At 36.4% G+C, this 14,239-nt stretch overlaps 1 protein-coding gene across 1 annotated transcript; it reads right to left on the bottom strand.

The window, feature by feature from the left end:
* Window positions 1-6,745: 6,745 nt before the first annotated feature.
* LOC124795296 (ubiquitin-like-conjugating enzyme ATG10) lies at window positions 6,746-7,697 on the bottom strand. The gene has a single exon (XM_047259254.1). The coding sequence runs from the start codon at window positions 7,534-7,536 to the stop codon at window positions 6,853-6,855; it is 684 nt and encodes a 227-aa protein (XP_047115210.1). The 5' UTR covers window positions 7,537-7,697; the 3' UTR covers window positions 6,746-6,852.
* Window positions 7,698-14,239: the final 6,542 nt, after the last annotated feature.

The following is a 14,239-nucleotide window of genomic DNA, read 5'->3' as shown; positions in this document are numbered from 1 at the left end:
TGGATCACAAGTGGATACAAATCAAAGGCTGCCACTGCAGTGTGTGCAAAAGGGTGTTTTAGATTGAGTGACTCTATCCAGCGTACTTGAGTAAGACTGAAATAAATGACACCCATAGATGAGACTATTAAAATTCTGTTGAGCATTTGAAAGCAATTTCCGGAGTTTGCAGCACTTCCTGAAAAGCAGGGCAGCTCATATGACAACAGGTACGGAAAACAACTAAAACCTTAAAATGACAGCTGTGAGATTTTTGGGTTAATTTAGATGGATACCGAAGGATGCTAATGGGAAATGTAGGTGGTTTATTTGTCGCATTAGATGTGAAAATCAGTTCCACCATGACAGAAATTGAAGCTTTTTTTGAGATCATTTGGGAAGGACTCAATATCATGTAACCATCAGAGAAAACCACAGCTCACTAACACATTTGTTCCCCAATCATACTGTCAAGGCTATAGTTCAATCCACAAACAATAGCGGTTCGTGCAGGTCGAGAAAGGGATGGGAATAGCATTGTTGCCAGTTCCAAGCGACAGTTGTGGTACATGCATACATATGATTTGTGCTTGATATAAGCATATATCCTGCAAATTGTCTCTCTCAGTTGCTTATGTAGTATTTGTCGCTTACCACCACCATCACCCATAACAACTTGTAAAATACTGAATAAATGCAGTAAATAACTTGCTATGATGATGTTTAATGCTCGCATTGGGTGTGACATTCACAGCACAGTGCAGTGTAAAATATTGAATAAATGCAGTAAATAACTTGCTATGATGATGTTTAATGCTCGCATTGGGTGTGACATTCACAGCACAGTGCTCAGAACACTACTGAATGCTCACTGGCTGTTGGAGAATGCATGACACAGGTGCGCAGAATGAGCCTAAACTCGACTGCCATCCTTCGTGATTCCAACTATAGTTTGAGAACATTTTTCTGCTCAAGCAGCTTATCACTTGGGAAGGCCCCCTGTCCCTTCCCTCATACACTTTCAGTCATGTAGGTCTTTGCTACCAATTCTGGGATGCATTGTATACAAATTTTGCACTTGGTTGGTTCGGGGGCTCCTCTCCGCTTTGTGCCCCAAGTGGCTGCTACTGATGTTCTGTGTAGAAATCTTGAGAGTTGTGCTGCTCCAAGTGATGTCTTGTGTTGCTTGGGCCTTAAGCCGGCCCTGTATGCTGTAATCACGGGAGAAGGCCATAATCTACATCTACATGGATACTTTGCAAATCACATTTAAGTGCCTGGCAGAGGGTTCATCGAATCACCTTCATAATTCTCTATTATTCCAGTCTTGTATAGCACACGGAAAGCACGAACACCTATATCTTTCCATGCGAGCACTGATTTCCCATATATCATGGTGATCGTTTCTCCCTATGTAGGTCAGTGTCAACAGAACATTTCGCATTCTGAGGAGAAAGTTGGTGATTGGAATTTTGTGAGAATATTCCGCCGCAATGAAAAACAATGCCCAACCCGAATTCTTTATCATTTCAGTGACAGTCTCTCCTCTATTTCGTGATCATACAAAACATGCTGCCCTTCTTTGAACTTTATCGGTGTACTCCATCAATCCTATCTGGTAAGGATCCCACACTGCACACCAGTATTCTGAAAGAGGATGGACAAGCATAGTGTAGGCAGATCTGTTACATTTTCTAAGTGTCCTGCCAATAAAACAGTCTTTGATTAGCATTCCCCACAACATTTACTGTGTGTTCCTTCCAATAATCAGTTGGGGTAAGTGGTAGAAGTGACAAGACACCTTGTGAAACAATACTAAATGTTTTTTCTAAACATTTTTGAACAGGTAGGCTCAAAAGATCACTTACAATGGAAGTATATTGATAGCTTCATATCTAAAAAGGAACTTGAAACACCATTCTGCATAGGAGCATGTAGATGGATCAAATTTAGAATGGTTGACCAATCACTGGATAGATCTGTACATAGTAGGACCACCAGGACAACATCTACAATTCACATACAGTATTTTTTAGGGTTACACAAAATCTTGTATCCTGGATGCATCTAGCAAAGGAGTCGCTCCAAGAGGTGATAAGGATAATGATCGTGTTGGATCATCTTTGTCTGCTGCTGAAGTAGATGAGAAAGCAATGGAGAAAAATGAGTTTGGCTCACCTGGACACACAATTTTTGATCTTGCACAACTTATCATACAAAACAACCTCCCATATAGACGTGAACACTAGTGGTCTGGTGCAGGCTGGTTTATAACTTTTACGATAAGGTACTGCTTTTCAATCAAGAAAGAATAAATATTTGAACATGCAAGGTGTGATCAAATCTATACACAAGTAGTGTAAAGCTTCTTCAAAGCTGTAACCAAATCTTTAAAAGAACTGTTTCTTGATGGAAAACTGGAGCTCTTTAGTTGTGACAATTCTTATTTTGCTATGACCTGTCATAAACTAAAGTTTTTGCAGCCGTAGATGAAAAAGACAAGCACAAAACATTTGCATCTTATCGTGAAAAACACATCAGTGCTCTTGTGCGGAAGGACAAATAATTCCACTCCTATATGTATTCAGAGGAAATAGGTAATGGCAAAATGGACTGATTAAGAGTGTGCATCACAAACTGCAGTTTAAGCAAGATCACAGTTATTGATGGAAATAACTTTATTTTTGAATTGGTTTAGTGATATGTTTTCACCAAAGTGAAGCGAAGTACCGTTACTCTCAAGACATTCATGCCTGTCGTATTTCAACTCTTATTGAGCAGATTGGTACCACTGCAAATAATTTAAATGACAGAGTGAATTGATTAGAAAGTTTTCCAAAATAGGAATTTATCACTTTTAATTGGATTGGCCAATGATATGACCAGAACAAATCTTGTACAAGTATTTAAGACTAGTGGAATGTATGATTTGGAAATACATTAGGTCAATGAAGAAGCACGAATATAACTCAACAGACATAGTGCCTTTGTAAATAGCTGCTACCCTACAACCATAGTGCCCCAAGAAGTCATTGGCCCAAATGATATAATTTTATGATTAGTTTACACATTCAAGTAAGTCTGATTAATGATTTGAGCATGGGCAGATGTGATGAGAGTTTTACTCTTAAAACGCATAGTTGTGTGTTAAGCCATGTGCCTTTGTAAATAGCTGCTACCCTACAACCATAGTGCCCCAAGAAGTCATTGGCCCAAATGATATAATTTTATGATTAGTTTACACATTCAAGTAAGTCTGATTAATGATTTGAGCATGGGCAGATGTGATGAGAGTTTTACTCTTAAAACGCATAGTTGTGTGTTAAGCCATGTCTTGGTTTTACTATGTGGATTGAATATGGATGACTATACAGTTTTTATTAACTTCCTTTAGATGTCATCCTCAGATTATGTAAAGATAATGATAACCGAATTAAATAAACATAGTTGAAATACATATTTCATCAGTAACAGCACTTCACCAAATGTCATCTATTCCTCATCATCTATGTTGCTTGTTGTGAATGTGACAGAGGAACCTGGACATGATGACCCTGCAATTACCACATCCACACTAACTGTAAGCACTGTGTCTTTTTTGCTCCTACATTGTAGTCTCCTTAATTTTTTACCCTACATTTCAGCTTTGAAAAGCAATTGTTTAAGTCTGTTTATTGTTACTACTCTCTGTAGTGGAGATAGTTGGCATAGCTCTCAGGACATGAAAATTCTATAGGAACTGTATTTGTTCTGCTTTTTATCCTCCTTCCTTTTCAGTGCCTTAAACAGCATTTCTGGAGTGCTTTGTAGCCATCTGTGGAAGTAGCTATCCCTGGCGCTGTCTGTCCAGATCAAAGGAAATAATGTTGCATCTCATTCTGCATGGCACTAGTGTCTGTCTGTTTTGGTCATCCAGCAGCAGCTCCATGTTACTGCTGCATTTAACACCAAGAGCAGCTCCATCAAGAAGAATGTTGAGTTGCTAATCATACAGTACCAGTGGGAGAAAAGGAGAGTGAAGTCAGGCAGTGGCATAGAAACAACTTCTAAGTTAATGTGATTGTTTTAAAACCATGCAGCTACTTGATGACATACATGAAAAAAGAAAGGAAACGAGGGATACAGTCAACAAAAGGTATAAAAATTTGTCTTGTCTATAAGCATATTTATTTCTATTCTATACTCTACAAAAGCACTTATTGACAGTTGTACTGTGGCAATATAACTCCTTGTGGGCTTGAAAAGTAATTTGCCAAACAGTCATGTATTTGTTTGTTCGAGTTTGAAGGTCCCCATGGTAAGTTCTGGGAGGAAGTAGTGATAGACACGACAGTGTCATCTTGTCTCCATGTGCCTGAGGTCACCTCACCTGTTTATAATCATATGAAATGTAGCTTTCCGGTGGAGTATATTGATTTCTTGATTCTGCATTTCATCTTAAGAAATTTTGGATCCACTCAGCTGTCTGAGTGACAAATCATGCCTTCTTGGGTTGCAGCAACACTGAAGACATGAAAAATCAAGACCATAATGCTAAGTGGGTTTTCAACAACCATTCATGTCCTAGACAGACAGTATTCAAAAATTGTGTGTGCGCATTTGTGGTTTACGTCAAACATAGGTAATTTCTTTGTCCATCCAGTTAAACATTCTTGTGGTGGCAAGTTCAGTCTATTTTTGTGAATTACATCACTTATGGAGGCATTCTTGAAAACACTTTCATTGGATATTCTTCCATGGCAGCCATCTGCATACAAACATTTTTGTAGCTGGCATCAGTGAGTATGCAATATGTCACAAACGTAGGTCAGCAGTGGTTCCTGGAGAAATTATTTAAAACGTGTAGCAAACATCAGTGTTGGTGCGGCTTTAACATTGCTTTAGTGTATATTGTAAGTTGAATAAATTTATAAAAAAATTATAGAAGACTTTTAATCAACTACAAAGTTATATCAAAGAGGGAAACACTTTCTAATGTTCTGAAAAATTAAATTTATTTTCTCACGAACCAGCTTTTGGCTTCTCAGGCCATCTTCAGGTGACAACTGCAGGTTGCATACACAGATAAACACGATGTGCGATGTACACACATATTATTTGTACAGAAAATACAAAAGTTACAATGTGTTTACATAGGATACGTAAGAAAAATATTATAATAATTACATTAACAAAAAGAGGTGTGAACAAATAATGGAAACTGAGTCTGATCATTTAGTACTTGGCTGACATTCTGTATCTAGCGTTTGTTAATTTTTCATTATTTCGATGTAGAATGTGAAATTTTATATTCTGCCAGAAAAAGCAGAAAGAATATAATTAATGGAAATCAACAAACATATGACTCAAAATGTCAGCTAAGTGCTAAATAATCAGACCCAGTTTCCATTTTCTTCCTTGTTAAATAAGTTTTTGTTCCAAATACTAGATTCAACTGTAAATATTTCCCATTTGTTATATGTATCTTCACATAAAAACTTTCGTTGTTTACCCAATCTTCTTAGTTAATGTAATTATTGTTATATTTTTCTTATATATCCTATCTAAACATATTGTCACTAATGTGTTTTCTGTACAAACAATATCTGTGTACGTCGCACACCATGTTTAACTGTGTTTGTGACATTCAGATGTCACCTGATCTTGGCCTGAGAGCCCATAAGATGATACGCAAGAAAATAAATCCAATTTTGCGGAACATTAGGAAGTGTTTTCCTCTTTAATATTATTATCACAGTCTGCTGAGCACCTACAAAAAAACTGACAATAATTACAAATTTGAGTCGTCATAATAATGAAATACACAAATACCAAATGAATGCAATTGAGCGAATATTTTGTGGAAAATGATGTGAATGAAGTTCATGGAAAAAAAGTATGTCATTAGAAAGATGTCAATGTGCATTAAAAGCATTTCTACTAGAATAAAAGATATGATCAGCTTGATCAATTAATATGAGTCACTTTCGACACACATAATAGAGTTCATATAACATTACTACATGCATAGCCAAGCTAGCTGGAGTGTGCAGTCAATTCTAGGGAGACACTGGATTCTGCCTATTTCACTACTCCCAGCATACCTGGCACAGTGTTAATTTAGACTGTGCATATAATAGTTACCTTCTATTCAAAGACTGCCTGCAGAAAATTTTGGTAGATTGCGAAGTTAGAAACTATATACCCAAATTGTAAAATCGTGACCTGGATACCTCAAGCATTAATACTTCTATTCAGACCAACACTCTGGCTATGTAATGAAGATATTGAAAAGGAAGCTAAGTGCATCAAAGAGTTTCTGTGTATGTGAACTTCTGCAAAGGAAAAATTTGTGATAAAAGAACTATGAAATAATAACAAGGTAAAACAGAACTTCGAAAAATGGAATGGGCATAGCAAGAAAGTGCAGACAAAATCAGATCACAGCAGATTATTATATCAGAGATTAGCCAACAGTTCCAAGAAAAACCAACAGAGTCCTGTATTGCCAAATTAAGTATGAATGCAACACCACTACTAACCATACAAAATTTAGAATGATTTACAAGTATTGAATCATTAAAAACTAATTATCTTCCAACTGAGTTAGGTGGATACACATCATGATAAACTAAACAACACATGCTCACACAGTTCATACAAATCTGAATGCTAAACAACAATTGTAATATAATGAAAGACCTTTTTACTGAGCTCAGTGGTATTATTCTAATATAATACAGGAAAATATCATGTAAAACTAATTTTAATAAATAAAATAAACAACTGTAAGAAAAACAATTTATTATAAATAGTGCCTCTTCACTTTAATAATGTTCAATACAGTGGTCAAAATTATGACTGCAACTCTAAAATTTGTACACACAGATTTATTTACAATAAATGAATTTGTGAATGGTTAACAACACTGTCCTGTAATATTCCTTTGGAAGTCTCAGTGTGCGTGTAATTCTTGTGGTGGTGGTGATGACTGTATTGCAGTGGCAATTCTAGACCAACTAATGGTCCAACAGAACTTAACCATGTAATAAGAAGGTTCGAGCTGCAGCCTTCAAATATCTCCAAAAATTTGGCTGTTCGACAGGGATGTAATTGAAAGAATGGTCGCCCTAGAACAGGGTGTTCTTGCTGAGTCAACACACTCCACTTTTGGGGTTCTAGTGCTCCTTTAAAGTTATATGACAGTAATTGCCACAGCTGTTCCAATGAAAACAAACTTCCGTCTGAGAAACAAGCATTGAAATATAACACTGGCACACTGTAACTAATGTTGTACAGTACATGATATTCCCATTCACTCGCTCTGTCTCTGGCATTGGTGGAGACCGATTCGTTGTCGGTCTCATGTCTTTCTAATTCCAAGTCTTCTAAATAATCTGCTACTTCATGATTTTCTTTCACAATCATACAACTGCGTTTCGTCGTCTTAGCCAGGTAATACGATCCAGCAATATTTTTACTGCCTCGTCCAACCCAGTCATCGTGGATAATATCAGATATTCGTAACAACTCGTCGGTGCATTTTAAAAAATATTCCCATGTGATGGTACCCGCCATTATGCCTTATGACAAAAACTGATCTTTTACGCCTCCTTCAAGTTGAGTAACATCTTACGCTACGTTATTCCTACAAATTCATAACCATAACAAATTCCACGCCTCTCAGTTTATATACAACACATTCCTGAGAAAATATCAGAGGAATTAAACGGTGAAGATGTTCCTAGCTCATGTAGTTCTTTGGTCGACCATACGAATTCCTCCGATCTACTAGGCCCACATCTCGAAGGAGGAGGTAATTAACTGATCTCTGCAATGTTACTACGCACTATTAGCATTGAAACATTATGAGCACAATAAAATTAACAGCACTTTGTGACTGGCACACTCTTCAAGATGTATGTAAACTGTCCCAAAAAAGCCTACTTACAAGATTTCAAGAACCGGATTTTAAATAATGGTTCTCGGGATATACTAAAACCTCTTCCATATGAATCACGTAGGGATCGTATAGACAGGACTAGATTAATTACAGGACCCACAGAAGCGTTTAAACAGTCATTCTAACCATGCTTCATACGTGAATGGAACAGAAAGAATCTCTAACAACTGGTACTGTGGGATGTACACTCTGCCCTTTGTATCACATACTCTGTTACTAAGAGCAAGAAGCTCCAAAATCTTGGTTCGAGAACCCGTTTTCGTGGGTACCTCTGACACCCGATTCGTTTCACATTATTTCTTACATACTTAAAGTTCGAAATACATATTTTAAGAAATAAGAGAAAGTAGAGAATTGTGCTACAACGTGGACAGCTCCGTTTCAAGTTCTAGAATATTCATATTGACCAAGGGAAAACGTTTACCTTTTGTTTCACTGATGATAGGACAGCACCAAGAATAAGAAACTACAGACAGAAATCGAAGTGATAATAAGTTACACTGTGGAATATATGGTAATAGAGCAAGAGAACTGTTTTGTAGCTCAGCTTCAGAGATCTTATCTTCTTGTGTATGCTATAGGCAATTTTTTTCGTCTTTTTGGAGAACAGGCTTTTCTGAGACAGTCTGCTTGGTTACCGCCAACTTGCAGGAACCACTCAGTTCGTGATCTCTGCTGTAGTTAATAGCAACTAACATTGCTTTCAGACTTGATAGATTACGTTTTAATACCTCTAGTTCCCTTGGAGAAGGAATCATGTCATTAGACCATTACTCTCTTACTGCATTGTTTTCTTTTTTAAATTAAATCTGAAGATTTTATTTCACCTGATGAATTATTTTAATATTCTTTCTTTCTCTATTTTTGGTTTCTATTCTTTGTAAATGTATTATATACGACGAATGTGAGCCTTTTAAACTTACTGTTTTCCCTATACGAAATGAACAAATTACATGTATGACAGAGAATATTGACAGTAAAGTACGTAATTTTAGTGGGGATGGCTGTGTTGTTGTGAGAGGAAGAAATTATGGAGTTCCAAAATCGTGGTTGATGCAAAATTGACTGATTTTGTTCATTCTACAAAGACTATTCTACAAAAAATTAAACATACCTGAAACAAACTATGCTTCGTTCCATGTTGATATTAAAAGCCCTTCTTGAATCACAAAATTTCTCGGCCAAATATGTCAATGATGGAGAATCTGCAACTTCCAGCCCTGGTCTGGCACACAGTATTAATTTTCCAGAATGTTTCAATCAGTGGACACTCTGTTGCAGAGTGAAAATTCACTCATGAAGCATTCCTCAGACTGTGGTTAAGCCATGTCTCCACAATATCCTTTCTTTCAGGAGTGCTAGTCCCTCAAGTTCCACAGGAGAACTGTGAAGTTTGGAAGGTAGGAGGTGAGGTATTGGCAGACATAAAGCTAAGCTGTGAGATTAGGTTAGATTATTTTTTCGTTCCATATATCCGTGCTGAGGAGATCCTCGTGGATGTGGAACATGACAATTTTTTTTAAAGCTGAAATAACGATACTAATAGTATGAATATATACAATACATCACTTGTTTCTATTAAAAATCGTCAATGGAGTAGGAGGAGTTGGCCACTAGTAAGTCTTCCAGGCTCCTTTTAAACTAATCTTTATTTGTAACTAAATTTTTTGTGTTTACTGGCAAATTATTGAAGATGAGTGCTCTGAGTAGTGGACCCCTTTTTGAAATAAAGTAAGTGCTTTTAAGTCCTTGTGCAGATCATTGTTGTTCCTGGTATTGTATGTATGAACTGAGCTGTTTGTTGGAGAAAGAGATATATTATTTAGGACAAATTTCATTAAGGAGTAAATATACTGAGAGGCAGTAGTTAGTATACCCAGTTCTTTGAAGAGGCTTCTACAGGACGTCTGTGAATTTACTCCACAAATAATACATATTACATGCTTTTGGAACCTGAAAACTTTTGTTTGACTTGAAGAGTTACCTCAAAATATTATACCATATGACATTATGGAATGAAAGTAGGCAAAGTATGCAAGCTTTTTCATTTTTATGTTGCCTGTGTCAGCTAACACTCGAATTGCAAATACAGATTTGTTAAGGCGTTTCTGCAGTTCTGTGGTGTGCTCCTCCCAACTGAATTTATTATCAAGTTGCAATCCCAGGAATTTAAGACTGTCGACCTCTTCTGTCTGCTCTTCTTCATACTTCATGCATATGCTGGGTTGGAACCTGTTACAGGTTCTGAATTGCATATAGTGAGTCTTTTCGAAGTTTAATGTCAGTGAGTTGGCTTTAAACCATTTATTAATATCCATGAAAATATCATTAGCAGATCTTTCTAGAACTACACTCGACATATTATTTATTGCAATACTTGTGTCATCTGCAAACAAAACGAACTTAGCTTCTGGCTGTGTAACTCATGAGAGATCATTAATGTACACAAGAAAAAGCAATGGCCCAAAGATGGATCCTTGTGGGACACCACATGTAATTTCTTCCCATTCTGATGATGACTGATGACTTAATTCACTAGTCCCTTGCACTGACACCCTTTGTTTCCTGTTAGCAAGGTATGACTTGAACCATTTTGCAGCACTGCCCGTGACACCATAGAATTCTAATTTATTTAAAAGGATGTTGTGGTTCACACAATCGAATGCCTTTGACAAATCACAGAAAATACCCGCTGCTTGTAACTTGCTATTTAATGAATTAAGTACATTTTCACTACAGGTGTAAATAGCCTTCTCGATATCAGAACCCTTCAGAAATCCAAACTGTGTTCTTGATAATATGTTATTTGTGGTCAGATGGTTGAGAAGCTGCCTGTACATTACTTTCTCTAAAATTTTTGAGAATGCTGGCAAAAGTGAAATCGGTCTGTAGTTTGATGGTATCTCTTTATCCCCTTTCTTGAATAGAGGCTTAACATCTGCATATTTTAGCCAGTCAGGAAATGTTCCAGTTATAATTGACTGGTTACACAAATAACGTACAAATGTACTAAACTCACAAGAACATGCCTTAATTAACTTTGTTGGTATTTCATCATAACCACTAGAATTCTTTGTTTTTAAAAATTTTATTATGGAAGTTATTTCTTTTGGTGAAGTGAGTGACATATTCATGAACCTGAAGCTATTTGTAAAGGCTAGTTTCAGAAATTCAAGGGCATTATTTACTGGTCCTGACAATCTCATTCTATCAGTAATGGATATAAAGTACTTGTTAAATAGATTTTCCACACTATGCCCATCGGTTACTAATGTGTCATCTATCCTTAGCGCTATTTACTCCTGTTCCTTTCTGGTTCTACCTCTCTCCTCTTTCACTATATCCCATATTGTTTTTATTTTGTTCCCTGGCATTGGTATCTTCTTCTCGTAGTGCATTTGTTTAGATGTCTGAGTTACCTTATTTAATATTTTACAGTATTCCTTGTATTTAGCTAAATCATCAGCATTGGAGCTATTCTTGGTCGACAGATACATTTTCCTTTTTGTCTTACAGGAAATCTTTATTCCTTGTGTAATCCATGGCTTTACTATAGACTCTGTTTAATTTGAGTACCTTTTAGAGGAAAACAGTCATTCTTGGCTAGCTCAGTTGGTTGAGCACTTGCCCAAGATGGGAAAAGTTATGGAATAGAATGGAATAAAATTGAACAGAATCTTTATTGTCACATGACATATTATAAACAGTGCTTTGATAGAAACATTGGTGACTCATTAGTGAATAATTCCATGCCTACATAGGCATACATAAAAAAGATGCATTAAAAGAAAGCATGCCCTTGCACCCAGAAGCCCATTAAAATGTGAAAAGATAAATACATGTTACATTTCTTCCTGTTTCTTAAAATTTTCCACAATGGTTTAAAACTTTGTTCTTTTTAAGTAGTTTTGTTTGTTTCTGTTGTTTGTAAATATGGCTATATATAAGAAGAACACATACCTCCATATAAAGGAAACTTTCTATACATGTAGATACTTAGATGCATAGTTTATATACATACATATTTTACAAGTATGGACACTATAAAATTTTGCGTTGTCATTGCCACTGTAGTGTCTTGTACTAGGGGAAGCAAGGGAGAGGATGTTGTTTGGTGACCAGTACCCTCTTTCTACGACACAATTGCACAAATGTATTAACAGGGTTCTTTATTCATAAGAACAAGAAGCTACTTACCCTTAAGCAAGTCGCTATGGTACAAGCTCTTCCATAAAAGTCCACGTTAGACTCACTGCTGGTGAAGTACAACTCGCACTATGAACACTACATTCTCATAGCAGGTGACATGAACTGACAGATGCCATCTAGAATAGTGATTGAGGCTGAGACTGTGACTGACGACTCTGACTGGATGACTGCGACTGGCTGACTGATTGTGACTGACAGGTCCCTCCGGTCTGCGGCGTCGGTCTAAGTACTGGTGGTTGAGTGGACGTTGGCAACACATTGCTTACGAGTCTGTCTTTGGCCTCTCTCCTGATAGGCATGCTTGATTCAGCGCCGATTATTGATCTTCTTGCAACCTCTTTGCCAACCGGTGTGCTGGCGACAGCTTACACCAGCACATAAAAAGAACTTACACTGTCATTAAAAGACATCATATACATACGGTGATAGAAGATAATGTAGTAATACAGAAAAACAATTTTAATTTAATATCTCCTACTTGTCTTCCTCATTTATAAAATCATCCATTCTGAAGTTACATTTGCTTTTCAAATATTTTTCCATGTTTACTCCTGTGCGCTCTAGCTCGCAGTCCTGGAACTTTGAACATATTATTTTGCTAATCTTCAAAGACGTGCAATAATGGAATAATTTCAGATAATGTTAGTATGTGGCAGGTATCATGTTATCTTGTTTATGCCCTGTTTCATAAGATGTGGGTTTTTTTTAGCTCAAAGAGAAGTGATTCATGTACAAACATAGAAGGAATTGTCAATAAGTCAACATTTGCAAATAAAGTTTTGCATGATTGTCTGTTGTTTGTTCCAGTCATAGCTCTGATAATCTTTTTCTGTTGTTTGAAATCTCTGAGGCAGTTTCCTTTTTCAACACCCAAAAAAATTGGCATATCTTACAACTGATATAAAATATGCATGACACAACATTTTCTTAACAGCTAAGTCAATTGCTTTTTTAGTACCCTCAGTGCAAAAAAATTATTCAATCATTTCAGTAAACAATCCACAAGGTCATCCCATGACAAGCTTTTCTTTATAATCGCTCCAAGAAATTTAACAGAGTCGACAGTGATCAGTTCTCCAACTTCATCACTTAACTGTGTTATATATTGAAAAGTTCATTTGGTCCAGAAGTATACAATTTGTTAGGTTTAGTTTCATAGCATTATTATTTATCAAATTTTCTAGTTCTTGAAGAGTTTTCTGTGCTAATTCTTCAGTGTTTGTACAGAAGAATACTGTTGTTGAGTGGTTTGGATGCAGAATTGTAGCTGAAGTTACCTTACCAGACAATGCAGGAAGCGTAACTGGCCTAGTATGGACCCCTGGGGTATGCCTACATCTATTTCCTTCTAACTAGAGCAATATTTCTCACCCTTATGTATATAGCTACCCTCTGTTTACTATTTTTGAGACAGAATGAGAACCAAATTAAAGATTTCTCATGGAATCCATGAGAAGCTAATCTGAGGAGCAGCTACTTACAGTTCACCATAACAAATGCTATAGTGGAGTCACAGAAGATACCAGATATGCACTCCTTGTAACTGAGGCATTCGACTATTTTAGTGATTAGTTCATTAATAGTGTGCACCGTGCTTTTCCCCTTCCCAAATCCATATTGATTACCAAGAATAATGTTTTGTTATAATTTTCTACTTGTTTATACCACTATTTGCTCAAATGTTTAAGAACAAAATTGTTAGTTTTGATACTGGGCGAAAATTTCCTATCTCCTCTCGTCTGTCGTTTTCGTGAATGCATCAAACTTCCATGTATTTGAGCCTATCCATAAAGCAGTCCTCATCAAACGATTGATTTATTATGACAGAGGTGGGGTGAAATATTATCATATCCTTCCTTTATTATTTTTGTTGGAGTTTCATCCCAGCCCACAGATTTAAGATTCTTGTGATTTTATAATGTTAGCCACTTCATAGCAGGATTCGCGAGTAAAATCGAATTCTCCTGATATGTGTCACATGATAATGGGATTTATTTGTGGAGGAGGAAAGATCATAATTTTTGTTTGGAGTTGTAAAATACCTGGTGAGCTCTTCAAATATATATCTGGAATTTGTAATCATATTACCATCAATTTCTGATTTTTTCA

This window comes from Schistocerca piceifrons, chromosome 4, assembly GCF_021461385.2.
Source record: "Schistocerca piceifrons isolate TAMUIC-IGC-003096 chromosome 4, iqSchPice1.1, whole genome shotgun sequence".
NCBI lineage: Eukaryota > Metazoa > Arthropoda > Insecta > Orthoptera > Acrididae > Schistocerca > Schistocerca piceifrons.
This window is presented reverse-complemented; position numbering and strand designations above follow the sequence as displayed.

Bases quoted from the DNA above. Each gene is read 5' to 3' on its own strand.
- LOC124795296 (XM_047259254.1), bottom strand. From the start codon at position 7,536: ATGGCGGGTACCATCACATGGGAATATTTTTTAAAATGCACCGACGAG.